Genomic DNA, 25,813 nt, shown 5'->3' with positions numbered 1-25,813 from the left:
CCACAAGCAGTTTGAAATGCAATGCACAGGCCCCACCACTACATTAAAGGTTCCCAGAGAAACTGTTGGGCCTTCGGGGGACTTCCACCCCCAGGACCCACGGGGACTGGTAAAGACTGGGATATGCACTCCGTTGAAGGAGTTAGGGAGCAAATCAGGATCAAAGCTCATGAGGGCAACCTCAGGAGAGGCTGGGCATCTAACTTTGTCAGGGAGGCATTCGCCAAGGGTATGGAACTTTCTAGGATTGGTTTCAATCTCTGGATCCTGGGTGGAAGGCAGGCTTTGTGCAGGAGAACCCAAAAGAAGGGAAAGGGTTTTTGCTAGTCGGAGCATGGCCCAAGACTGGCCCTGGATGCTGGCTGGGTAGAGTAAGGAGGATCAAGTCTGGAATCAGGGATGATCCATGGATGGTCCTCATACTGGAAGAGCCCCAGCCATCAGCCTTTTTGGAAGTCTTCCCTCTTTTTACTTCATTAATGATAAATTACACCCTTCTCCCTCATGTAGGGCCTTGTGGGATATGACAGATGACTCTTAATACGGGTTCCTGTCCCCCAGGATCTCACCTTGAAGCGACTTTGGACTGGGAGCCTTTGTAATAAAAAATGTAAGGCCATTCAAGAATAAATATTAAGGTCTCAAAAAACTGGAAGAAAATAAATAAGAAGAAACAATAAGGTTTTCATTTAGTCAAGGGCACTTATGTTTTTAGAGTAATGGAGTTATGGGGCAGAGAGGTGGAGGGAGGGTCCAAGTTCAAAATGGGCAAGGAGAGAAGAAACCAAATTAGCCATAATGATGCTAGACACATAGGAGACAGGTGCTCAAAACAGATTATTGTGAACCAAGAATTTTACCAACATTTCTTCATCTAATCTTTACAACATTAAAGAGGTAGGTGATATCCTCCCCTTTTACAGATGATAAAATTGAGACACTAAAGAGGTTAAGTAACTTGCTCGAAGTTACACAGCTAGTAAGAGGTGGAGCCCCAGTTACTTGGGGTCTAAAGTGGTTTTATCACTTGTAAATAAGAAGAGACGAAAACAGAAAATGACTTCATAGCTGCTCTGTCAATCTCAGCACTGGGATAAAGTAGCAAAAATTGCTTAAATATAAAAGTACTGGGCATACACTGCAAAAATTCTGAGGCTCTTTTAAATTGTGTCTGAGAAACTACCACTGTAATTAATTCTCATTACATATCCAAGCTTTGCTTGAGCTAGATGAAATTCAAGTCCGGGTTGAATTCTTTCCCAGCGCAATGACCTCTGCAAAAGCGAGATGCGCCGACTCTTGCTAGTTCAGCAACCTACACTCTAATCTCAACACCCCTGCCCTCCGCCAATACCGAAGCCCCGAGTAGACAGACCCCAGAAGTCAGGATTCCTAGCTGCACTCCCATCGCCTCGCACGCTCGGATCCTGACCCCCAATCTCACCCCTTCAGGGCCCTTCGTTCCAGTGCATTCTCAGCCAGTGCCCAGCTCGGGGGGGGGGGGGGGGGGGGGGGGGGAGGGATCCTCCCTGGAGGAGGTGGCCCTTACTTTGGTGTGGACGGGCGACCCCTTGGCCGAGAAGAGGGTGTCGGAGTAGGGCCAAGTGGGGCAGGCCTCCGGAGGGGGGGGGGGGGGGGCTGCCAGGTCTGGAGGACGAAAAGCTAAGCGACAGCAGGCAGTCCAGCCGGCCGGGCGCAGGGTCCCAGAACAGCCCGCGGAGCAAGCCACCCCAGCTTCCCGAAGGGAGGGCCCGGCCTGCGCGCACGGGCTGGGCGGGGCGGGGGACAGCCGGCGGCTGCGGTGAAGCCCGGGGGCCAGCACACAATGGGCGGGGGCGCAAGGCCGGGCGCCCCGCCAACGCGCCGCCGCACCACGTGGGCCGCAGAGCGCGCCGGGCCAGGAGCGGCCCGTCGGCCCAGGCCGGGCGCAGCGCGGCGTACGTGCGCGCGCGCGCGCGTGCGTGCGTGCGATTTGCGATCAGGCGGCGCGGCGGACAGCCCCGGCGGCGGGGCGGGGGGAGTTATATTGCGGGGTCCTTCCTCGCTCACCCTGGTTCCTCTCGGAGCGGAGACGGCAAATGGCGGACTTCGATACCTACGACGATCGGGCCTACAGCAGCTTCGGCGGCGGCAGAGGGTGAGGCTGGCGGGCGCGGGCCCCCGCCGGGCGCGGGGGGGCGGGCGGAGTCAGGGGCCCCGGGGCGGCGGCCTTCCCGCGCTCACCCGGGGCGGCGGGCGGTAGGGGGCCCGTCTCGGCCCGCGGAGGCCTGGGAGAGGAGCCTGGTGGGCCGGGGCCTAGAAATGGCGCGCTCGGGGAGGGGGGCGGCGGCAGTTAGTTTCCCCCACGTCTTGCTCGCGGCGCAGATTCGTCCCTGTGTCTCCCGCCGCCGACGTGTCGTCTTTCCAGTGCCTTGGCCGCAAGGCCAGGCCGCAGCGGCACTGAGTGCCTTGGAGGACGAGCTCCCGCTTCCAGCCCCATCCCCCAGTACGGCAGGGCCAGCGCGGGGTGGGGGCCGTAGCCTGCCCCGCTCGGGTCTCTGTCCAGGTCCCGGCCTCCTGTTCTCTGCTTGCGCTGCAGGCGCTCTGGCCCGCTTCGCCAGGAGGCCAGCCGACTGGGTAAGGTCGGGAGGGCGAGAGGGGTGATTCCCTTCCCTGATGTGTGAGGCAGGGATTTGGCGGCTAGAGCCCGGGAGTGGTCCGATTCACGCCGGTGGAGGGGGAGACCAAGCAAAAGAAAATACATAATAGCATTTTTAATTTTTCTGTGTGCTGGGTCAGTGTCTTATTGGCAGGTGCTACGTGCTTGCTGGCAGAAAATTTTATTTCTCCCTAGTTTCTCCTTCTGACCTGGAGAAGGAATCGCAGTTAGCCTCGTTCTGACTCTGGTCGTTTACAGACTGTGTACAATTGAGACACCCCCTTTGAAAGAGAAATACTTCACTAGTGAATAAGAAACTTAGCGTATTTAATTTCGGGAATCCGCGCTGGATTTTTTCTTTTTCTTTTTCTTTTTTTTGTTCCCTTATGCAGAATTTAGAAGACAGACTATAAACATCTTGCTATTTGTCAAGGACACACTTGGCCTTTGTGTACTTTTACAGAAAGGATTACTTTCCCAGGATAACACCACAATAGTACCTACTGAGCTGTCCAGTCTCCTGGGTTTCAATCCCAAAAGTATCATTGTTTGGTGAAGAATGATCTTTTAATACCTTGGTTTGGGACTGGCTCAAACAAAGGCTTGTTTTGGTTAGGGAGTGTACCTAATATTACTCATGACACTAGAATATGGAAGTTGGGGAAGGTGGAACCACCTGTTCTTTCAAAGAATATTTTATTTGCTAATAAAAAAGAAATGGATGTTGGATGACATGTGAAACTGTTGCCTTTGGGGTAGGTTCGTAGACATCAAATTTGCTTTTAAAGTCATCTTCAAATTTAATAACTGGGATTTTTTTTTTCTTTAGTTTCAAGAAACATTAAAAGTGCCCAGGAAAACTCTTACACAGAGTGGTTTGATTTAAGGCAGATCCAAGGAGTTTTCGTTGGTTCGGGACTAGAATAAGTTAGTCATATTATCCTGAATCTGGGATTTGGTGTTTGGTTATTGTGGGGGTTTTTTGTGGTTTTTTTGCCCCCCCTCCCCCGCCCCCCCCCCCCACCGCCTTTCGACAGATTTGCTAGCTGCTCTGGTGACTTGAGGTGTTTGAGTCAGACTTTTAGTGGATGTCGCATTTAAGTACATGGGAAATGCCACTCAGTTCCTAAAAGCAGTCCTAAAAACGCATTGATGAATTTGTGTGCTCGTTTAGACAGGGTCCGGAGTGAGTCCAGAAACTTTACAAAGGACCAGACATGTAGCAGTGAGGTCTGGGCCAAAGCTTTCCTATTCCAGAGTCAATGTTACTTTAATTTCATCAGCTCTGGAGTTCACCAGTTTCTGGTTCCTCAGAAATTCAGCAAGATGGTAGAGGCTCATGGGTAACCTTCCGTGATAATTTGTACTGTTACTTGAACCATGTTTCACATCGATGTCTCAGTGCTGTTTGCTTATGTTCACATACAGTGCTTAGGCATTGTAGAAGATTGTCACTTCGGGGAAGCCAGTTTTGCATTGCTTTGTTTGGTGCTTTTGTACCAAGGGACCCTTCCCTTTGGTCTAAAACACCTTAGCGAGTAAGAGGTCTCAACTGTAAACCACTTGGGTCACAGGTGAAAGGAATAGCAGGTGTGAAATGCAGTCATAACCTAAAAGCTTGGTTTTAATAATTATACATTCCCTGTAATTGTCTTCTGTGTTGTATGTAATATCCAGTGCTGTTGTCAGGAAGCGGTGTTAAGCGGTTATTTTCTCAACCCATTGAGAATGTCCCCGGCGGCCAGTGACAGAGCCTGGAACTGCATTGTTGCCCCCAAAAGCAAAGCAAATCACAATTCCAAATTACCAAGAGTTGATTGTACTAGATCTTGAGTGTATTTTGTTCGGTAGGTTGCTAAATTTTCTTTCCTGGGTTTTAATTTTATTGGCCATTGGCAATAAAGTGGAGAGTAATAGGCTTTTACATTTCTAACTATAACGTGCTTTTGCGTGCTCCAGCCTAAAACCATCAATTCTGGGAATTAGATTGGAACTTGGAGGTAGCAAGAATCGAGATTGCTGAAAATGGTACCTACTAAAACTACACCTTTAAGTATTCTTCTTTTTAATCTAGATTTTTATTTCTCTGTTTTTAAATTTTTATTTAAATCCAAGTTAACATATAGTATAATTACGGTTTCAGGAGTAGAATTTAGTGATTCATCCCTTACATACAACACCCAGTGCTCATCCCAACAAGAGCCCTCCTTAGTGCCCATCACCCAGTTAACCCATTCCCCCCCCCACCCAGCACCCCTCCAGCAACCCTCAGTTTGTTCTCTGCATTTAAGAGTCTCTTATGGTTTGCCTTCCTCTCTGTCTTTATCTTATTTTTCCTTCCCCTCCCCTATGTTCATCTGTTTTGTTTCTTAAATTCCACTAAGTATTCTTTATCAAGTTCCAGTTAGGGGGGACTGGAATTCTAATTTTTTTTTTTAAGAGAGAGTGTGCAAGCAGCGGGGAGGGGGACAGAAGGAGAGAGAGAAAGAGAATCAGAGAATCCAAACCAGACTCCACGCATGGAGCCTGACCCAACCCAGGGGCTTGTTCCCACTACCCTGGGTTCACAAACCGAGCTGAAATCAATAGATGTCATTTGGACAGGGAGCCAACCAGGTGCCCCTCTAAGCATGTTTTAAGACTAATAAGAGGAAAGAAAGCAGGGCATAAACAGTGGTAGCTATTTGCACTGGTCATGGTAGGATCCGTAGAAGTATTAAAAAAGTTTATCTTAAAATCCTGTTTGCCTGCCAAATGCCAGGTGGCCTGGGGTTATCGTCCTCCTCTCCACTCCCCAGCCTCCCAAATGCTGGATTCCAAATCATTATCTTCTATGAAAATCGTTACCACAGATGCTTGACTTGGTTTCACCAACAGTCTCTAACACAGTTTGAGGAAAAGCCCCAGCTTTGGAATCAGGCAGACAGGGCTTAAGGGTCATCTGAGCCTTGAGCCGTGTATTAGCTGTGTGCTCTGGAACAAGTTCTTTAGCTCTCTGAGCCTCAGTTTCCCCCATGTAAGATAAAAACTCCTCTGTAGAGCTATTTATTGGGAATATTAAGTGAGCTGTCCAAAGCAAGCAGCACAGTGTCTGGTACACTTAATCATATTTCCCTTGCATCAGTAAGAGTGGGAAAAGTTCTATTGGATTAACGAGTGAGTTTTTACTTTCCTGGCTCTGTTTCTAAAGCCAAGAGAAATCTATTCTATAGGCATAAAGCATTTTATGAAGAGTGCTATATTGTAAATGAGTGGTAACTAATTTTTTCTTGTAGATTATTGGTTTGTTACAAAATTTATATTTGAAATATTTATTGCAAATGCTTCTGAGATTTCTAAAGACTGACTTGGTATATTGTTAAAATGTATATTTCTATTTGAAGTTAACCTTTAGTGTTCTGGGAGGATGTCCCACTAAGTCAAGTAGTCTTCCCAGAAACTTGAAACATGTAAACACAGTGTTGGGGCAGTATTAGTCCTAGATTAGACTCCCATCTTCCAGTTTCCAGCTTCCCCTAGAAGTAGAAGAGAGGGTTGGACAGGACAGCATGCCATGCCCCTACCTGCACACGAAATAAGTGTAATTGCTTGATTTTGATAGAACTTAAGCTGTAATACCTACATTGTCTTTTTTAATTGAATGTCCTTGGTTCTTTGACATTTTCCCCATGTTGTGATTTCTAAAATTGGGGTGGGGGGGTGCCTGGGTGGCTCAGTCCGTTGAGGGTCTGACTGTTGATTTTAGCTCAGGTCAAGATCTTGTGGTTAGTGAGTTTGAGCCTGGCATCAGGCTCTTTGCAGACGGTCAGAGCCTGCTTGGGATATTCCCCCTCTCTCTCTCTCTCTCTCTCTCTCTCTCTCTCTCTCTCTCTCTCTCCCTCCGCCCCCCCCCCCCCCGTCTCTTTGCCCTGTGCACATGCTCTCTCTCTCTATATAAATAAATAAACTTAAAAAAAAAAGTGTTCTTGATGGGGCCCTCTGGATGTGCTCCAGTATGTTGATACTACATTGAAAAGATACTACGTTGAAAACGTGGCACCTCCAGTTAAGTCTTGTATTCAGTGTAGGGTGGATGGAGACTATCGTCTCCCCTGTTCTGCACACTATTCTTCTGTAATTAATCAGCTGCGTTTTTGGAGCCCTTTGAGTGTTTGGTTTAATAGAAGATAATTGGTTTCTCCTACATACCTGCCTCTGTATTCACTCTTGAGATAGGATGCTTTGGTTGACATACATGAAGAAAATCCAGCCTTACACAGGTAAGCAGCTGGAAAAAGTAGTATTTTAATAGCCTTTTCAGATAATTGTGGGTATTTTTTTTTTCTGCTCCTATACCAAAACTGGACAAGTGGTAGTTTCTGCAAAAGTTAGTTGCAGTGTGGAATCTGAAACTTTATCTAGTAAACTTTTCATACTATTCTTTAAAGTCCATTGATCATTTTATATTTCAAAGGGATTTTTTTACCTGCTCATGATCTTGTAACATGAGGCATTGGTTATCTGGAAAAGATCAGTTCATTGAGTTATGCAGATCTTCCCAGTGTTAGTACATTTTCTTATACAGTACCAAATGATGTTTATTTATGCCACAGTTGATTTTATGAGAAAAATTTCAGAGATTGTGAGACTTTCAAACTTATGTTGATGAATACGAGTTTTCTAAAACTTTATTTTTTGCTTGAAAAGCCCGCATTTTATCGCTGGCAACAGATACTGTTCGTTTTCCTTAAAGGACAGGCTCACTTCATTTTCAAGAAAATGAATAGTCGTAGTTTGATAATTCTTCAGGTAAAAATGGTGTTCCATGAAAAGCGTAGCTAGCTCAGCTTGTAAACTTGCATGAATGCTTTTCCTGGAGAAAACCATCACATTTCTATAAGCCGCAAAAATGCTTTGCCCCCATTTCAAAACATAGGATATTAAAAAGTGGGTCAAGATTTAGTAAAATTAATCACTTTTACTGCTTTATCAGGGACATTGTGTTTTGAAGCTCGTAGGCTCCTTTCTCTGCAAATACTCCATGATGAAGCATGAGTAATAGTGTAGTTTGGTGCCCCAGCCTTGGTTTACTGTGGGGTCAGTTGCAAGATCAGTGCAGGTCTCAAGTAGCAGCTAGTAAGGCGCTGGGGGACTGTTAAATGAAGGGTGTGGTCCTGGAAGGCACAGTTAGGACCACAGGAAGTACATGTTAGTGTTTACAGAGGCCACCCGAGAATATTAAAGGATTGCTCCTTGAGCTTAATTTTCTGTTCATGGAGGAAGGTCAGTGTGGTTTAAATTAGGCCAGAATTTACCAGTTGCTCGTTTTATGTAACACTTAAACACCAATCTAAACTTTTTCAGGGGTGCCTGGGTGGCTCAGTTGGTTGAGTGTCGCGGTCTTGATTTCTGTCCTGCATGGTTTCAGGACTTTGAGCCCCACGTTGGGCTCTGTGCTAATGGCACAGAGCCTGCTTGGGATTCTCCCTCTCTGCTCACATCCCCCGCGCCCACCCCCGGGCTCTGTCTCTCTCAAAATGAATAAACTTAGAAAAATAAACCTGAACACTTTCACATGTGAACAGAAGTGGAAACCAGTGTATCAAACCCATGTAACCATTCCCTGGTTTCATTTGTTTCAGGGTGTGTGTGTGTGGTAAAATGTATCCATAAAATTTACCACTTTGACCATTTCTAAGTGGCACTGGTGTTCACAGTGATACTTAGAAACTGCCCATTGAGCAACTCTTCATTTCCATTCATTTAGCTTTATAAACCTTTTTGCTGTTCCTGTCTTCATCAGTCTCCCCCATTGTGGGGAGGGGATAGAATTTTTTTATTTTTGGGGGAGAGAGCGTGATGCGATTGGGGGAGAGGGGCAGAGTGGGAGGTGGGCAGAGAGAATATCTTAAGCAGGCTCCACAGCCAGCATGGAGCCCTACACAGACTCGATCCACAACGGGGGGGGGGGGGGGGGGATCATGACCTGAGCCAAGATCAGGAGTCAGACATTCAACCTACTGAGCCATCCAGGCGTCCTGGGATAGAATATTTTTTTTTTAATTTTTTTTCAACGTTTTTTTTTTTGGGGGGACAGAGAGAGACAGAGCATGAACGGGGGAGGGGCCGAGAGAGAGAGAGAGACACACAGAATCGGAAACAGGCTCCAGGCTCCGAGCCATCAGCCCAGAGCCTGACGCGGGGCTCGAACCCACGGACCGCGAGATCGTGACCTGGCTGAAGTCGGACGCTTAACCGACTGCGCCACCCAGGCGCCCCATGGGATAGAATATTTTAAAGCCAGTCAGCCTTCCTGTCTCTCTGTCTGAAAATACTTTTAAAACTTGAGTACATGCATGTTGCTAACTGATTAGGGGTTTCTTTTTAACCAGTTTTTCTGTTACCCAGTTCGTGTTCGGTTTTGTGCAGTTGTCTCAAAGATTACTTCATATAGTTGGCCTATTTGAATCTACAAAAGATTTGATTACAAAAAATCTAAAGTACAAATAAAGGTAGAATTCAATACTAATCCACCTCATGTACCTGTTACCCACTCTTTAAAGTGACACCTTTTATTTCATCTGTACCTCCTCCCTTCACTTTCCTCACAAGTTTTTGCATTATTTTATTTTATTTACCTTTTTTAAGAAAGTTTTGTTTTGTTTTGTTTTTTGTTTGTCTTTTGTTTTTTGTTTTTGAGAGAGAGGGGGAGACACAGAATCTGAAGCAGGCTCCAGGCTCTCAGCTGTCAGCACAGACCCCAACGCGGGGCTCGAACTCAGGAACTGTGAGATCATGACCTCAACCGACTGAGCCACCCAGGTGCCCCGCCTGGATTATTTTAAAGCACATCTTAGATGTCTCATTTCATCTAGAAGTACTTCAGTATGAGTTTCAAAGGCACAGACTTTTAAAAATAAAACCATGATACTACCACATCTGAAACTTCCCAGGAAGTTTTTTTTTTTTTTTTTTTTTTTTAATGTTTATTTACTTTGAGAGACAGAGACAGAGTGTGAACCAGGGAGGGGCAGAGAGAGAGGGAGACACAGAATCCAATGGGGGGGGGGGGGGGGGAGGTGGAGGTTCTGAGCTGTTAGCACGGAGCCCAGCACGGAGACGCGGGGCTCGAACTCATGAACTGAGATCATGACCTGAGCTGAAGTCTGATGCTCAACCCACTGAGCCACCCAGGCATCCCCCCTTCCCCCATAAGTATTTTGATTTCTCTAATTAGCTCGTAAATTTTGATGTACAACTGATTTGTTTGAATCAGGACCAAAGTTTGCCCATGGCATTTGGTCATTGTGCCCACTAAATCTGATGGGGCACCTGGGTGCTCGATTGAGTGTCCCAGCTCTTGATTTCAGCTCAAGGTCATGGTCCCAGGATTGAGCCCTACAGTGGGCTCCGTGCTGAGTATAGAGCCTGCTTAACATTCCCTCCCTCTGTCCCTCTCTCTCTCTCTCTCCCTCCCCCCCCCCTTTGCCTAATTCTTGTAACTATCACGTGTAGGGCAACTAGAGGTTAAAATAAATTTGATATTAGCAGAAACACTTATTAATAAATGTTAATAGGTATGCGTCTTAGTACATATCTGTCTTTTAGTACAAATAACAGATTTTTATGATTTTTCAAGTATTTTTAATTTTATTAAGGTATAATTAATATGTGGTGTTAGTGTGATATTCACAGTTTTTCAGATAGTAAATGGAGAAGAACTGTTAGTTTTGTATGCCTTTGAATTCTAGCTTTTATCTGGTGGTCTATCTGGCATTTTATTGTTCTCTAAATAACTGAAACATAAGCTATTTGTAGATCATAAAATTGAACATCACATGAAAATGTGAAGTTTTCTTTAAAGTGAAGTGGATCTGGGGCACCTGGATGGCTTAGTTGGCTAAGCGTCCGACTTCGGCTCAGGTCACCATCTCGCGGTTGGTGAGTTCGAGCCCCACATCGGGCTCTGTGCTGACAGCTCGGAGCCTGGAGCCTGCTTTGGATTCTGTGTCTCCCTCTCTCTGCCCCTCCACCACTTGTGCTCTGTCTTGCTCTGTCTCTCAAAAATAAATAAATGTTAAGAAAAAAGTTAAAAAAATAATAAAATGAATTGGAGCTGATAGTATGTAGAATGTCAAATCTCAAATAATCACCCTAAATTAGAAAAAGCTCTCCTGGGCCACCTGGGTGGCAGTAGGTTGAGCGTCTTACTTTTTTTTTTTTTTTTAAGTTTATTTGTTTTGAGAGAGAATCACATGTGAGCCGTGCAGGGACAGAGAGAGAATCCCAAGCGGGCTCTGCTCTGTCAGTGTGGACCTGCACATGGAGCTCAAACCCATGAGCTGTAAGATCACAACCTGAGCAGAAACCAAGTCAGACGCTCAACAGACTGAGCCACCCCGGCACCCCGAGCATCCTAATCTTGATTTTCAGCTCAAGTCACGGTCCCAGGTTTTGGGATTCTGTCTCCCTCTGCCCTGCACACGTGCTCTGTCTCTTCTCTAAAATAAAAAAATAAAATAAATAGGGAAAAGAACTCTTGGCCTATAAAGTTCAAAACTAATCCATAGAAATGGTTTACATCATAGCTTCAAGACAGATGTTTTTTGTGGCAGTATTCTCTGAGGACCGATAAACAGCTTGAGATTTTTATTTTATTTCCTCTGAAAAATCTGGAACTTTGGATTGAATAATGTTTTGCACCGTATGAAGCTACTATATTAATAATCCGTTTATTTGCTTTCATTAATGTGTGGGAGTCCAAAATTTTAGTACATTGGGATAAATGCCTTTTTCCTAGTAAGAAACATTTTCAGAAAGACTGTAAACCAGAAGTCCCCCTTGTGCTCCCTGTTCTGGAACAAGGCTTTCAGACTGCCTGTTCTTTCCTGTTGGTAGATGAGATCAACTTAGAGGTCCTGACAAGCATTTTGAAAGATGAAATAGAGAATAGTGTATGTTATACTGTGAGTTTGTACTGTTGAGAAGCTTTTTGTTACTTGTATAGCTACTGTGCAGGCAGGTATATATGTGTGCACGTTTTTAGTCACGGCGTAAAGATGTTTCTCTTGCTGTTGGTCGTAGACAAAATTTTTTTTGAAAAACATATAAGTGCCTAATTAGAGATGTCATCTAAATACATGTAATCCTCTCTTGGGGCGCCTGGGTGGCGCAGTCGGTTAAGCGTCCGACTTCAGCCAGGTCACGATCTCGCGGTCCGTGAGTTCGAGCCCCGCGTCAGGCTCTGGGCTGATGGCTCGGAGCCTGGAGCCTGTTTCCGATTCTGTGTCTCCCTCTCTCTCTGCCCCTCCCCCGTTCATGCTCTGTCTCTCTCTGTCCCAAAAATAAATAAACGTTGAAAAAAAAATTAAAAAAATAAATAAATAAATACATGTAATCCTCTCTTATATTTTAATTTTTTTCCCAAATAAGAATACCCAGGGGTGCCCGGGTGGCTCAGTCAGTTAAGCGACTCTTGATTTCAGTTCAGGTCAGGATCTCACAGTTGATGAGTTCGAGCCCTGCCTGAGTAGGACTCCATACTGACAGCACAGAGCCCCCCTGGGACTCCCTCTCTCTCCGTCTTTCTCTGCCCCCTCCCCACTGACCTGTCTCTCCCCCACCCCACCCCTCCCTCTCTCAAAATAAGTAAATTTTTTAAAGAAAGAATATTCATGTTAGTGGAAGAAGTTATTTGTGATCCTGGAGGCGTTGCTAGGCCTGTGTCTTCATTCCTTCCACCCCTGCTGAGTACCAGAGACCGTAACAGTTCTGGAGACAGAATTCCTGCCTTAGAACTACTCTGCGTTTCCCTGCAAGGGTTTTTTAATCCTGCAGATGGGATTGAATTATGAAGATAACCATTCACAACAGAAAAGAGCTCTTTGAGAAGGGTTCATTGAAGAGTTCATCATTGATCCCAGGGTTGATCAGAAACATCCACAGGCTCTCTTGCCCATCCTTCAGTAATGCCAGTTATCAAGATGAAGGGGTTTAATTGTGAATGCCCATTGAAGGCCTTGGAGACTGCATACATTTAGGAGAGGAAGATCTACTTGGAAATGAAATGCTTTGAATCCAAGTTGTCTGGGGCTAGTTTTTAAAAACCTCAATTGCAACTAAAATGTAATAGGGCGCTGGATGGGCTCCTGGAACAGAAAAAGGACCTGAGGTAGAAACTAAGGAAATCTGAATAAACTGAGCTTTAGTAAAGTATCGATATTGGTTCAGTGATTTTAATTAGTGTATTTTGGTAATGTAAGATATTAGTAGTAGGTAAGATAAAACTGAAATGAGGGCCTGGCTTTTGAGAGCTCAACCTTTTTTTGGTTATTTTCTAGAAACCAAATGGGTTGCACATCATAACCATGACTTTTTTTTTTTTTTTTTTTTTTTTTTTTTAAGCATGTTCAGTGGACTTTGTTGTTTCCTTGTATTTTAATCTTACAAAGGCGATCTTTTTGGGGATACTTATACAGGATCCAGCATGGTGTCATGCGTGAAACAGTGTAATATATGCTAGAATATATTTCTGGGTGGAATGTGAGAGACCTAAAAGACCAGAGTTGTTGATCAGCCCTAAGGATACTGTGTCCCTAACCTAGACTTAATAGGAGAACATGTAATGTTGCAAATACCCCAGAGAGGTTAATACTCTGTACTTGGGTATCTTGGCTTCCCTCTTGATTTTTCAAGAGGAACAGCAACAGTGATTAAATTATGGTGTGGCTTCTGATGGCCTCTGGAAGTCTTTATAAAACCCTTTCCTAGAAAAGAGCTTAGCGTGCATCCCTCCTTTTTTCTTATCCCTTATACTTGGAAAGTAAGCCTGGAGCACTTCTCTCTTGAATCTACTTCTTGGAGCTGATCCCGGCCCTAATACTCTCTTATCTTGTTTCTTACAGTCAACCCTCCCTCCAGGCTCCTTGCCTCCCACAGGCTTCTTCACAGCAAACCAGCTTGTTAGGTCAGTGTTTCCCTGTGTGCTGTGGGAACGCAAGGGTCCCGGTTCCTGTTGTTCACCCCTGCGGACCCTGCTCCCTGTGGCTGTCTCCCAGATCGCCTGCAGTCTTTGATTTCTCCTTTCCAGATGCCGGGACCCTGTCAGTTGGATTATCGGCTCCTTGAGGGCAGGGACTGGGTCTTAGGTTTGTGCCCTCTGTACCTCATAGACATGATTTGAGTAAAGAAAAGTGATTTTTCTGTAAAGGATTTTGTTCATGCTTGGAGTTGAAATTTGGATTTCCTAAGTTACCGAGGTTGTAATTTATTACTCTGAAACTTGCATATGTTGGGGCGCCTGGGTGGTTCACTTGGTTAAGTATCTGACTCTAGATTTTGGCTCAGGTCATGATCTCACGGTTTGTGAGTTCAAGCCCCCACATCAGGCTCTGCACTGGCAGTGTGGACCCTGCTTGTGATTCTCTCCGCCTCTCCCCTGCTCTCTGTCTCAAACTTTAAAACTTGAATATGCTATTTTAAAAAGCAGTGGACTGTCCCTAAGGGATAGCAGAAGCAGTAATGAGCCAGAAGGATCGATGCTGAGTGGAGGGGGTGCAATACAGCCTGGGGGATTGCAGTGCAGACCTTCAGGTGTCTGTTCTGAACGGGGGGCCGGCCTGCTCTTTGGCTCATCTGTTCTGTATCCACGGCAGCCTGTCCACCCGCTTCTGCACAGCAGTGTAGCCTGGAGCGTGCTTAGTCTTCCCGTAATGCTTTGGATTGTTACTAAACTTTTATAAAGCAGTCAGGATTTATGAGTTGTTTTATGGTCGGTTTTAAACTTTGTAAAAGAAAGATTTGAGACACTTATGAAGTCACAGACGAGGAAAGTGAGAGAGACAGAGGTCATTTGGAAGAGGTTCTACACCAAGCTGAGAAAGGTGTCAAATGAGTCTTCTCTGCCTGTGTTGTTTTTAACCTGTTTTAGAAAGTGCTTTGGAGTAACACAGCTTTAGACAACAGTCTCTTGTAAACTTCAGTTACTGTCAAAAGGTATCATGGGAGTTTTCGCTCAGAATTTGCCGACATTTGGGGTTTTTTTTTTATTCGGTGGGTTGCTGACTGGATGTATCCTTTTATTACATGCATATGCACTCTCTGGGGTTTGTCCCCTCGCCCTGGTCTCAAGTTGCTGGCACACTGGAGACTTCCACTCTTCTCGCTTTGTAACCGTTGGAGACAGTAAATTTGAAGGCAAATTACAGGCAGTCCAGCTGCCCTGTCCTGTAAGACATGCTGAAGTCCCATAGAACTATGTCACATAGGGTAGTATGCAGGGTGACTGTGGTGATTCTTGGGAAAATCTGGAATAGTAAGCCGCCGGCAGTTTTGTGAGGCTCTGGTGAAATAAGCAGGTTAATGGGCTGGGTTGGTTGTTTCCACATGTCTAGCTCTTAAAATACTGCTTGCTTGAAACAGGATTCTGCCATCTTCCCCAAAGCCAGAAACTGCTTCTTATCCTGCGGCTTTCTTCTTCATGCCCCTGCCATCTGATTAACACTACCTACCCTCCTTCCCTTGGTCCTTATCCAGGCTCACCTGGCTGCCTGAACTCAGAGCCCTGACTCCACCTTCTGGGCCCTGCATAAGTTCTGTAAATGTTCCATGTGTCCTTTGAGCAAGCCTTCCTTCCTCCATTTTCCCGAGTCATCAGACATACACCTGCTGAATTTACCAGCTCTCCATTCTCCCCTTCACCTTAAGGTTTTAAAAAATCGTTGTGGCTTTTCACCTTCTGTATATACGTGCATATACACACAAACATGCAGGCAGTGTGTGCCAATGTAGTTGTTTGTGTCTTACACGTGCCGCTCACCTTGAGCTGCTTGAGGGCAAGGGACTGTTTCCACCTGATGTTTAGTAACAGATGATTTTCAAGTTATTAATTGTAATTCATCGTGTGCTTTGATAGTTTTTCAAAAGTTTGCATCTATTGTATCTTATATAGTCGGTACTCAGTCTCAGAGTATCTCGTTGAAAGTATTTTAGGGCTTCGGGTTATTGAGATAATAACAGTGGTATTGCAGGGGCACCTGGGTGGCTCAGTCGGTTAAGCATCTGACTTCGGCTCAGGTCATGATCTTGGGGTTCATGAGTTCAAGCCTCACATCGGGCTCTCTGCTGTTAGTGCAGAGCCTCCTTTGGATCCTCTGCCCCTCCCTGGTTCGTTTCCTCTTTCTTGCTCTCTCTTTCTCTCTCTCTCAAAAATAAATAAACTTTAAAAACAAAAACAAAAAACAGTGGCGTTGTGAAGGGTATTGAAGCGCAAAAACAAGTCATTTACTCACCTTGGTGGGGTGGGGGGAGTGAGAGCAGGTGGGATGCAGTTCACTGGAAGTAGCAGAATTTTGAGTTACTAAGCTTAATTCTAGCCATCTAAGAATTACGTCGTGATTTTGTTCTTCTGCTAAGAAAATGTCATAAAGGATGATACTTATCTCAAGAAAGATGGCGGATTTCTTTCATGTTATCCCTAGCAAAAACCAAGTTACTTTCCGTGACTTGTATTGATGCTTCCCCTGTGAAAAGGATGGCTTTGAGCAGATCTGTGTTGTGAGGCAACTCCTTTAAGAGGGGAGTTTTAAGGGGCACCTGGGGTGTCTCGTTGCTTGAGCGTCTGTCTTTGGCTCGGGTCATGATCTCACGGTTCCTGAGTTCAGCCCCACATCGAGCTCTTGCTGCCATCGCAGAGCCTGCTTCGGATCCTCTGTCCACCTTTCTCTCTGCCCTTCCCCAGCTTGTGTTATCCATAATCTGACAGCAGCAGGGAGCAGGTGTGTTACGAATGGGTTGAACTTGGAGCAGCTTTGGAAATCTTCCTGTGAACACAGTGTGATGAGTCGGGACGGTCCATCTCTGCGTGTGTTAGCTGCCAGGTGTGAAGGAGGGTGTTTGCTAGGGTTTTGGGACATGAGCATTTCGCAGATACTGAGTTTAAGTAAGTAGGAAATAACGTTTCTGTCACCAAACGATAGGTACCCTTTCCATAAGTGATATTTTGGGGTACTCTCGATAATTTCAAGATGCTGTTGTACAATCAGGTGGAGTCGTTCACATGACTGGTATGGCTGAGCGGAAGACATTACCCTTGTCCCGGCCTGGGACAAGTAGACTTGAATCCTGTCTGTTTCCCCTCCAGGTCCCGTGGCAGTGCCGGTGGCCATGGTTCCCGTAGCCAGAAGGAGCTGCCCACAGAGCCCCCCTACACAGCGTATGTAGGAAACCTACCTTTTAATACAGTTCAGGGCGACATAGACGCTATCTTCAAGGATCTCAGCATACGGAGTGTACGGCTAGTCAGAGACAAAGACACAGACAAATTTAAAGGTGAGTTTGGGGGAGTCCGTACTGTATATTCTCGTAGAGGGAGGGTCTGAACCAAAATGGTGGGGAACCAGAGGGCTTTAATTGTGGAAGTGTTTATCCAAGTAGCTGAAACCCGCATAGCCCTTTAACCCATGAGGCTTTCGGTTCTACTTGGGGGAAAATGTGTTACACGTGATCTTATTTGTAGAAATGTGCAATATATGCCCGAGTAAATGTGCTGTTTGCCTGACTGGCAGTCCTGTCTGCCAGTAAAGGAGTTCCCCGGGAGAGAGAGGAACAGACAGCACAGAGGACTTTGCCGGTGCATCTCCCCTTCACCGACGCGTGGCTTTCTTCTTTGTCGTTTTCCTGTGATCTAAAGTATTTGTACAGAATTCAGAAGAGAACCTCACAAATATCATCACTGTATCTTTGTGATTTGGGAGCGTGTCTGGGAGAGGGTTGGCTCAAATTTTGGGTAAAGTTCGTGTCTGTAGAGTAGTCTCTTCAAGGCACGTGAGCCGGGAAGCAGTAAGCAGGAAGAGTCACGTGAGCATCATCATCTAGCTCTCCGGAGTCCCTGAAGGGAAACGTGCCCTCTGTTTAGGGCATGGCGCGAGGTTCAAGGGCATGCGGTTTACGTTATTTATCCAGAAGAACATCCAAGGAGAAGTACTAGCTGTGCGAGAAGCAGAGGTTTTGCTCATCCGAGCGGTTCTGTGTATAGGTGGCGCTTTTACCGTTTTGGAAGTGTTCTTGGCTTTAGAACCGGAAGCCTTGTTAATAACGAGTGCTCTAAAAACAGAAGTAAATGTACCTGTTCAGCCTGTGAAAGTCAGGCCCACCCAGTGTGCCTCCTAGAGATGCGCTAGGAATTCGGGCTTCTGGGGGAGGGGAGGAACGGGTGGTCAAGGCCAGCCTTCAGGCTGAGTCAGTAGCAGCAGGTTTTAGTTTCTACATCAGACGGAGGGTCATCCCTCCGCAGCTCTGAGGTGTGAGATGGGTGACCGGGCTCTTGTGACTTCTTTGAGCACAGGAGGTGGTTTCCACAAGTACTCTAGACCATTGTGAATCCATTTAGGGGGGCCGGCAGGGGGACTCTTCCAGCCAAGCGGTACCTTCTTGTTGCAAGTAGTTGGTGGGGAAATGGTGAACAGGAAGAGTTTGGACCCAAGCCTTCAGAGCATTTGTAGTCTGGTGGGCCTTGAAGGTGAGGTGTAATCACACGGGACGGGGACACTCGGGGTGCGGTGGGAGGGTGTGGTGTAGTACAGGGTGCAGTGTGAGCAAAGCGGGGCAAGGGGTGTGCCGAGTGCAGACTGAGACTCCAGGCTGCGAGGAGGAAGGGGCGTGGAAACTGTTGGAGGTTGAGGGAGAAGCTAAAGTCATTCAGAAGTCAGCTCTTCAGTGGCCCAGGAAAGGCTCTAATGTCATGGTTAAAACTTCTAAAACGAAAGCATTATAAAAACAGCTGCCATTTCAATGCCTGGTTGGCACTTTCTGGTAGAGTATAATTGAGAGGGAGGAATACCAGTCAAGTATTTTATTTACCGAAAAGTAAAATCTCTCTTTTAGGCTCTGCTAGCCTGCTGTCACTTAGATGCAACAAAAGTGGGGAAATGGGAGAGACGGGGATCCCACTGTGTCTTAACCCAGAATTCCTTGAGGAAATTGGGATTTGTTTCTCTTACAGGTTTCTGCTATGTAGAATTTGATGAGGTGGATTCCCTTAAGGAAGCCTTGACATATGATGGTGCAGTAAGTATCTTCAGTTTTTCTGTGTCGTGTCAGCAGCTGAGATGTTTTTCTTGCCTATACTTACACTGTTTTCCCCTTATCAGCTGTTGGGTGATCGGTCGCTTCGTGTGGACATTGCAGAAGGCAGAAAACAGGATAAAGGTGGCTTTGGCTTCAGGAAAGGTGGACCAGATGACAGAGGTGATTGGTTCTTCTAAAACTGAACATAACACTTACTGTATGCCCACTGGTTACAACTGTTGAAGGCTACTAGAATTATCTTGCCGGTCTGATAGGCTTTTGTGAGCTTTTAAAAACGTGGAAAAATCTTAGAATGGATGGTGCTTCCACAAGCCTGGGTTTTGTTTTTGTTTTGTTTTTTTTGTTTTTTGTTTTTTTCCTATTGGCAACAAAAACTCTTACAATTCTTTTGAACTTCTCATCACATGAGTGATTCTTCCCAAAGAATTTTGCCATGTGTGTGCAGCAGGGTAATGGTACGACCTCACCTTTATCTTTTTTGTGTGTCCTCAGGAATGGGTGGCTCTCGAGAATCTAGAGGTGGATGGGATTCCCGGGATGACTTCAATTCCGGTATCAGTATTTAAAGTATCACCACTTAACCTTTTTCAATGGCCTTGCTGCTGTTGTACGTTTATTGTGGACGTAGCCCACCTGGCCGGACTACTCCTTTAGTTCATTCCGCAAGTGAAACTTCCCTGAAAGATGCCCAGGCATGCAGTAAGCCTCTGTTAGAACCTAAATGTTCGGTGTAGGACTTGAGAGGTTCCACACTGTGGGCGAGTTAGACCGACCCACCTCCTTTTGTTACGATGCCTCAGCCTATAGTTCCCATCTGGCCTTTGTCTAAGGAATCCCCTTGGCTGCTCTGTGTAAATAGAAGCACTGTTACTTCTACAAAGTGTGGGGGGTTTTGGAAGCTTACAGAAAGCCTCGTAACCGTGGTTCTTGGTGGCTCCTTCTTCCATGGTTAAAGTCGTGGTGACCAGTTTGTTTTTTTGAAGGGCGTGGAACTCCTATCTCTTCTTGGTGGACACGATCTGCTCTGTTCCTTTTCTTAACTTACCAAGGCAGACCACCAGGTGCCTCCTTGTCTCCCCTTAAGAGGTCGGTTTGCATGTCGGGCCTCTGCTTTGAAGGGTTGATCATCTCTTTACTTTCTTTTTGTTTTTTTGTTTTTTTAACAAAAATAAATTGTATATGTGATCAAAACGTCAGTTGTAACAGGTAAAAAATGAGGAAGTAGTCTGTTTTCTATAAACCCTGCACTCTCCACTGTATGAGAGGATAACATCAGTGCCCCACCCAACCACCCTGTCACCCTCCCCCATCAAACAAAATTCGGCATATAGTGTTTGGTAAGTATGGGAAGAACTGGCACAAGCTGTTGAAGACCAAAATTTTTACGAGTGCATTTCCAGTGCTACTTTGGCTAAACAGGTGACCGCTTATATCTGTTGAATTACTTAATCCTAAAAATCCTGTAGCCAATCAGAAATGAGCTTATTCATAAAAGTACAGTATGATCCAGTAAACCTGTAATTTTATGTATAAGCTAGTCTCTGATTGAAACACGCAGCAAATGTCTTCTCAAAGTCAATCTGAGTGCAGCCGTTAGTGGCCTGATGAGTGGTGGCCTGGGACCGGCCGGTTTTGAATTCACTGGGAGTGTAGGAATAGCACTTGGGTGTGTAGGCTCTGGAATTGTGGCAGTTACCTAAGGAACTGTTGCCCTCGCTGGGACTTTTACTCTCTGAAGCAGAGAGCACAGCCAGAGAGACTCCCCCGCCACCCACCAGGTTCAGCATAAACTGCAGGGTCTGGAGGTGTCTGAATCCAGAAGTGCCCGCGTGGTGGAGTGATGCTTGTGTCCGTTATTTGTGAACGTAGATCTTTTTTGCTCTTCAAAATGATGCTGTTTTTTAAATGACATACACTGTTGTAAAAAGATTCGAGCAATACCGAAAAATAGAAGAAAGCAAAGTCCCACCCCCAGAGGTAGCCAAGTACGTTAAAGTAAAAAAAAAAAACTTGGAAGGTTCTTGTGAAACGGTGTGCCTCCTAAAAATCTGTCATCAAACTTCATTAAAAGATACTTGGTAATGTCAGACCTTGCGTTTCCCTCGTAATCTTCGCCTGCTCCTGTCGTAAGAGATTTTGAAATGAGGTGGTCACTGGCTGTGGATGCGTGCTGTTTCTGTTGTTTTGGGTTTTTTCCCTTCTGTCCTACTTGGGTGCATCCGGACTAAGTAGCAGTCGTGCTTACCTGCCTTGTCAGTGCGGGTGTGAGCTGATTTCTGCTACACTGGTCGCAAAATTTATTCTCCTAGGGGAGTAGCTTTTGTACTCCCACGGAAAGGTCCGCTTCACAGTTGATTGGGGGAGATGTCAGTCAGATGTTTGAATCTCAGTTAAGCTTGTTGAATAAACAGCGTAAGCTCTGGTTTAAAAGATTCTGTAAAGAACCTTCTACCTGACTGTATACATCCCAATATGTTTTCCCCAAATCAGTGCTCCTGTTGGTCTGAATCTTTTGGGGGGGATTGTTTTCATTACTTGTTTGGTTAAAATTGGTACTGTCCAACTCAGTTTCTGAGCTGGGTTTCAGATAACTTGATCGCTTTCCAAATTCCTTGGCCACCCTTAAAGAACAGAAAAATACCACCCTTGCAAACAGTTGAGTCTTCATATTCAGGGGAGTTAAGTTTAGAATCACTGAGAACCCCAGATGAGTAGATACCAAACCATTGTTCCCAGGGGAAACGACAGGGTCCGATTCCTGTGAGCCTCTGGTCCCAATATTTTGTTGAGTGATCAGTACGTACCTTGTTGCGTGTATTTCTGTTTAAAGACCCCTAATGTCACCTATACTGTTGATTTGTTTAACAAGGAGCTCCTGGCCAGCAGCACCAGAACTCTGCTCGAATGGAGCTTATCTAACGTGTTTTCTCCCGTGAGGCACAGGACTGCCTTCTTGCACTTAGGAGTGCTAGACGACTCTTCAGCTCTATGTGCGGGGCCACTTTAAACAGTGAAATTGCCAAAGAAAAGCCCAAAAGAGCAAAAACCTGGCACCGAATAGTTTGAAAAGACACTTGTTTATGGTCTGAGCTGAAACAAGAAGGCAGAGTGTTGCTTTGTTGGACCTCAGCCGAGAGACACGCATGTCGGGCGACTCAGATTTCCACTGCTCTGTGCATGTCTGGAAGAGCAGAAGGGCCAAAAGATTTAATTTCAGGGTTACATACAAAGGCTAGTGAGTCGACAAACGGGCAGATACGAAATGTACGGATGATGCGGATGGACCATATATAGAATATTCCTCAGGCTCAGGATCCTTCTGGAAGATAGATGTTCCTCCAGAGCTTTGAGCAGTGGCACCGTCCTTCGAGTAAAAGTGGTCACCTTTGGGGGCTGGGGGGGGGGGGGCAGACTGGTTTGTTTAATTACAATATTATTTCTTAAATTTTTACCGGAAGCTCACTCTCCCTTCAGTAGGCGATACTGTTAAAAGGCTAGTCAGCTTAAACCCCCTCTAGATGAAAGTCCTTCCATGAAATACAGAACTGAAGAAAACTTAGGGTTCTCAAAGCCTGTGGAGAAAACAGTCTTCTCTACAGACAGATGAGAGTCGGAACACTCCTGACCGTTGTCGTGACAGTTACTTTGCTGAGGGTTCCAGCAGATACCCGCAGGGATGGGGAGGAAACCTCTCCTCCCCCTCGCAGCCCCCGGAGGTGGCGCAGGTTGGGGGCAAGGTGCTCCGCTCCTCTGCGAAGGGGGTGAGCCGTGCAGGGTAACTGCCTTGTTGACCACACGGGTGCCGAGCTTTTAGAGTGCTGCACACCCGCCACACAACAGAGACAAGACAAGCGGGGCGCGTCACCCAGAGGTGGCCTCGTATTTTTATTCTGTCTTCGTGTCTGGGCTTTTCTTGGGTGTCGCATTCTAAATTGTAACTTTCACATTTCAGGTTTATCTTTTTAATAATCAGAGGCTTTATATTAGAAGACACAATAAGATGGGCTTTGAGGATTTTTGTTTGTCACGAGCCTTATTTTATAGTCTTAGGTAGGGGGTGGGGTTTCCGCCACTTTTCCTGCAAGCTGAGGTTTAAACAGCTCGCTTTATTTTTCTTTCGTAAGAAGTGTAACGTCTGTTAGCATTGAGATTACCCAGCACATTCTCATTTGGACCCCATGCACTCTTTTGCAAAAACTTCCGATGTTGGACAAACTAAAGAATTCAAATTGAACAGTCCACGCCAGCTGCACAGTCAGCTTTTGAGACGGTAGCTTAAAAAGTAATCCGGTGTCCTCTTCCTCCTTCAGGCTTCAGGGATGACTTCTTAGGAGGCAGGGGAGGGAGTCGCCCAGGTGACCGGCGAACAGGCCCCCCAATGGGGAGTCGGTTCAGAGATGGCCCTCCCCTTCGAGGGTCCAATATGGACTTCAGAGAACCAACAGAAGGTACGGTGATGCTTTGTGGGTGGAGGTTGTCTTGCCCCGGTGCGCTGGCTGTTCCCCCCACACACACGCCTTCTCGTGCCACGGACGGTGGCTTCTGTGGCCCGCCCCTTAAGTCTTCAGTAGCAAGTTGGCCTTTGTCAGAGCGTCTGGGGATGGGATGGGTCTTCAGGGCTGGCCTGATGGTTAGAAAATGGGCTGGCCTCTAGGGGCTGGCCTCAGTCGGATCATTCCACCCGGGCGGGGAATGTGGGGTCCTTTTCTCATAAACCACGTTGGTTTCTCTCCCGCAGAGGAAAGAGCACAGAGGCCACGGCTCCAGCTGAAGCCTCGAACAGTTGCCACGCCCCTCAATCAAGTAGCCAATCCCAACTCTGCCATCTTCGGGGGAGCCAGGCCCAGAGAGGAAGTCGTTAACAAGGAGCAAGAATGAGCTCGCGGTTGGGAGGGAATGGGGTGTGGGGGAGTCACAGCAAGACCACAGCCTGGCTAGCCCCCTGGACCAGCGGTCCTGCAGTCACCATTCCTGCGCCTGACCTTTGTCCTCCTTTCTTACAGCGGAAACACAGAGCTTGTGAGTGCATGTCAGCAGTTAACAAGTGGTTTTTAGTACATTCTTGGCTTTGCTGAACCTATCTAGTGCCTGTTTTGTGCTTTTTTTTTTTTTCTTTCTTTCTCTGCCAGTCCTTCCCCCATTTTCCTCCTGTCCTTTTTCCTTCTTGCTCCTTGTTTCCTTCCAGTACTTGAGTCTCTCTCGAGGGACAGAGGCAGCCACCCGTGGGCGTTCTCAGGATGGAGGTGGTGCTCCATTTTTCTCCCCCTGCTTTCTCGTTTTACTTTGGACACTCTGGCCAGACCCGGTTGGTCCTTTCATTTTTCTCAGTGCTTCTCTTCTGACCTGCATGTGGAGTTCTGTATTGCTGTGGCTTCCGAGGGAAGGAAAAAGACAAAACAAAACAAAAAACAGAAGTCACAGATTGGGTAGCATCTTGTTTTTATTCAGCTGTGGTCAACAGAGAGAATTTGAGGCACCTTGTTTTCAAAACAAGGATAAAATATCTGTTGATCCTTGCAGATTCCTCCCTGTCCCTATTTATAAGCAGCCCTGTCTCTGTCACTCCCTCCCCGGATGGATCATTCGAGCCGGAGGCTCTCCTTTCAAAGGTGGAATCTAAGAGAAGAGGGTGGTAGCGTGAGTCGGTGAGCAGCTCAGCGGACGGGCCGGGGGCCGAGTGCACCTCCGTGCGCACGCTAGGATGGCTGGGTCAGCACGTCGTGCAAGCTCGTCCCCTCCTCCCCGGCGGAGGTGGAGGCTCCCGTGGGTGGCTGGGTGCGCCGAGCCTCCGTCCGGTCTCCCGTCCGGGCAGGGCGCTCCGGGGGGACCGACGGGCAGTGGTGGCCGAGCCGCGCCTGGGCCGTGCTCCCCGTGCAGACGCGGACTCTCCTCAGACCCCGTCGTGTGTGTGTCCCTGTCTCTCCCTTGTGTTTACCTGTGTCTGCTCCTCGCGTAAGTAGCAGTGAGATACTGCGCTTCCCGCCCTCCCTGACTTTTATAATGAAAATGGGCCTAAAATCTGGCACTTTACTGTTGGACTTGATGAATTGAGGGTTTTACTCTGCAGGGCTGTCAAGAGCCTTCAGAGAGCTGGTAGGTGGCTGTAAGTCCCCAGGTCTCCTCTTTGGGGCACAGTTGCCTATCCCCACAGGCTGTGTTTGGCACGTACCCAGGGCCAGGGGGGCTGGGCCGTAGCTTCTGAGCTAAACGCCCGTGTGTGAGAGCAACCTGGGTTTTTCAGCAGCGAGTCCCGGACCGTCCCGTTGGGAGCAGTTTGGGGGCCGCCAGCAGCTAGAGCCCAGGGAAGAGACCTTCCGTTTGGGGGTGGGGGGGGAGGTGAGAGGTCGTCACTAGCTGGCGTCCTTGGCTTCTCTCACTGGGTCTCGGTCCCGGGGTCTCAGCAACTACAGAACTCTCTCTCCTTTCCTTCCTTCACCTGCCGCCTCTGCTTCCGAAATAAGAACCATTTGTGTAACACCAATACTTAACTTAAGAAAGACATGCATTATGTGGTTGTAATCAAACCTGATGCTTTCAGATGACCTACTTACATCTTCAATGTGGAAAAGATTAAGAACAAAACAAATTCATCTAAACTTCTGGGCAATCAATCCCAGTTGACTTTTAAATGTAAGAATGGAATTCCAAACACTTAACACATTCAGCTATATGACAGAAAGTAAATCTATGGATATGGTATTTTGTGAATGATCTTTTAAATAAAAGAAAACCTTACGTAATATTTAATGCTCGCCTTTATTTTTGACTTCTTTCTAGCTGCTCTTAACGAGAAGTTCACACCCTTATTAAATTGGGGAAGCGGTGTCCGAATCCGGTAGAATGTACTGCGACCACAGGAGAGAAGCATCTTGCTCTTGGAAGTTACAGGATTAGTGAAAGCAGTTTAAAAGCTAGTGATGATTAGAAATAGGACGCCCAGGTTTTCCTACCCCCCCCCCCCACCTTTCCTCTCATTTCCTAAAAATGGCAATTTTCTGAACAGAGGCCTTGCATGCAGTGTGGCCTTAGTTTTTGATTGGGTAAAGGGACTTTCTTCCTGAAAATGGAAGAAATCAGGTGTTTGCACAATGTGTGCATGCTTTTAATAAC

The 25,813-nt window shown here is 46.5% G+C and overlaps 1 protein-coding gene across 2 annotated transcripts; it reads left to right on the top strand.

The window, feature by feature from the left end:
* The first annotated feature begins 2,035 nt into the window (after positions 1–2,035).
* EIF4H (eukaryotic translation initiation factor 4H) lies at positions 2,036–25,450 on the top strand. Of its 2 annotated transcripts, XM_030301187.1 has the most exons (7): positions 2,036–2,137; positions 16,758–16,945; positions 18,618–18,682; positions 18,766–18,862; positions 19,196–19,255; positions 23,014–23,151; positions 23,442–25,450. In XM_030301187.1, exons 1-7 carry the CDS (start codon positions 2,079–2,081, stop codon positions 23,579–23,581), a joined length of 747 nt encoding a protein of 248 aa, XP_030157047.1. In that variant the 5' UTR covers positions 2,036–2,078; the 3' UTR covers positions 23,582–25,450. The 2 variants fall into 2 exon arrangements, with proteins under 2 accessions (XP_030157047.1, XP_030157048.1); XM_030301188.1 differs by lacking the exon at positions 19,196–19,255.
* The last annotated feature ends 363 nt before the right edge of the window (positions 25,451–25,813 follow it).

Source organism: Lynx canadensis, chromosome E3 (genome assembly GCF_007474595.2).
Source record: "Lynx canadensis isolate LIC74 chromosome E3, mLynCan4.pri.v2, whole genome shotgun sequence".
In the NCBI taxonomy this organism is placed as follows: domain Eukaryota; kingdom Metazoa; phylum Chordata; class Mammalia; order Carnivora; family Felidae; genus Lynx; species Lynx canadensis.
The sequence above is the reverse complement of the archived record's forward strand: the minus strand, read 5'-3'. Positions and strand labels throughout refer to the sequence as shown.

What these genes read in the sequence shown, in the direction of transcription:
- EIF4H (XM_030301187.1), top strand. Translation starts at nt 2,079, where the DNA reads ATGGCGGACTTCGATACCTACGACGATCGGGCCTACAGCAGCTTCGGC. An exon ending in AGCTTCGGCGGCGGCAGAGG is followed by an intron (nt 2,138 to 16,757) that starts GTGAGGCTGGCG and finishes TTTCCCCTCCAG; the next exon opens with GTCCCGTGGCAGTGCCGGTG. An exon ending in CTTCAGAGAACCAACAGAAG is followed by an intron (nt 23,152 to 23,441) that starts GTACGGTGATGC and finishes TCTCTCCCGCAG; the next exon opens with AGGAAAGAGCACAGAGGCCA.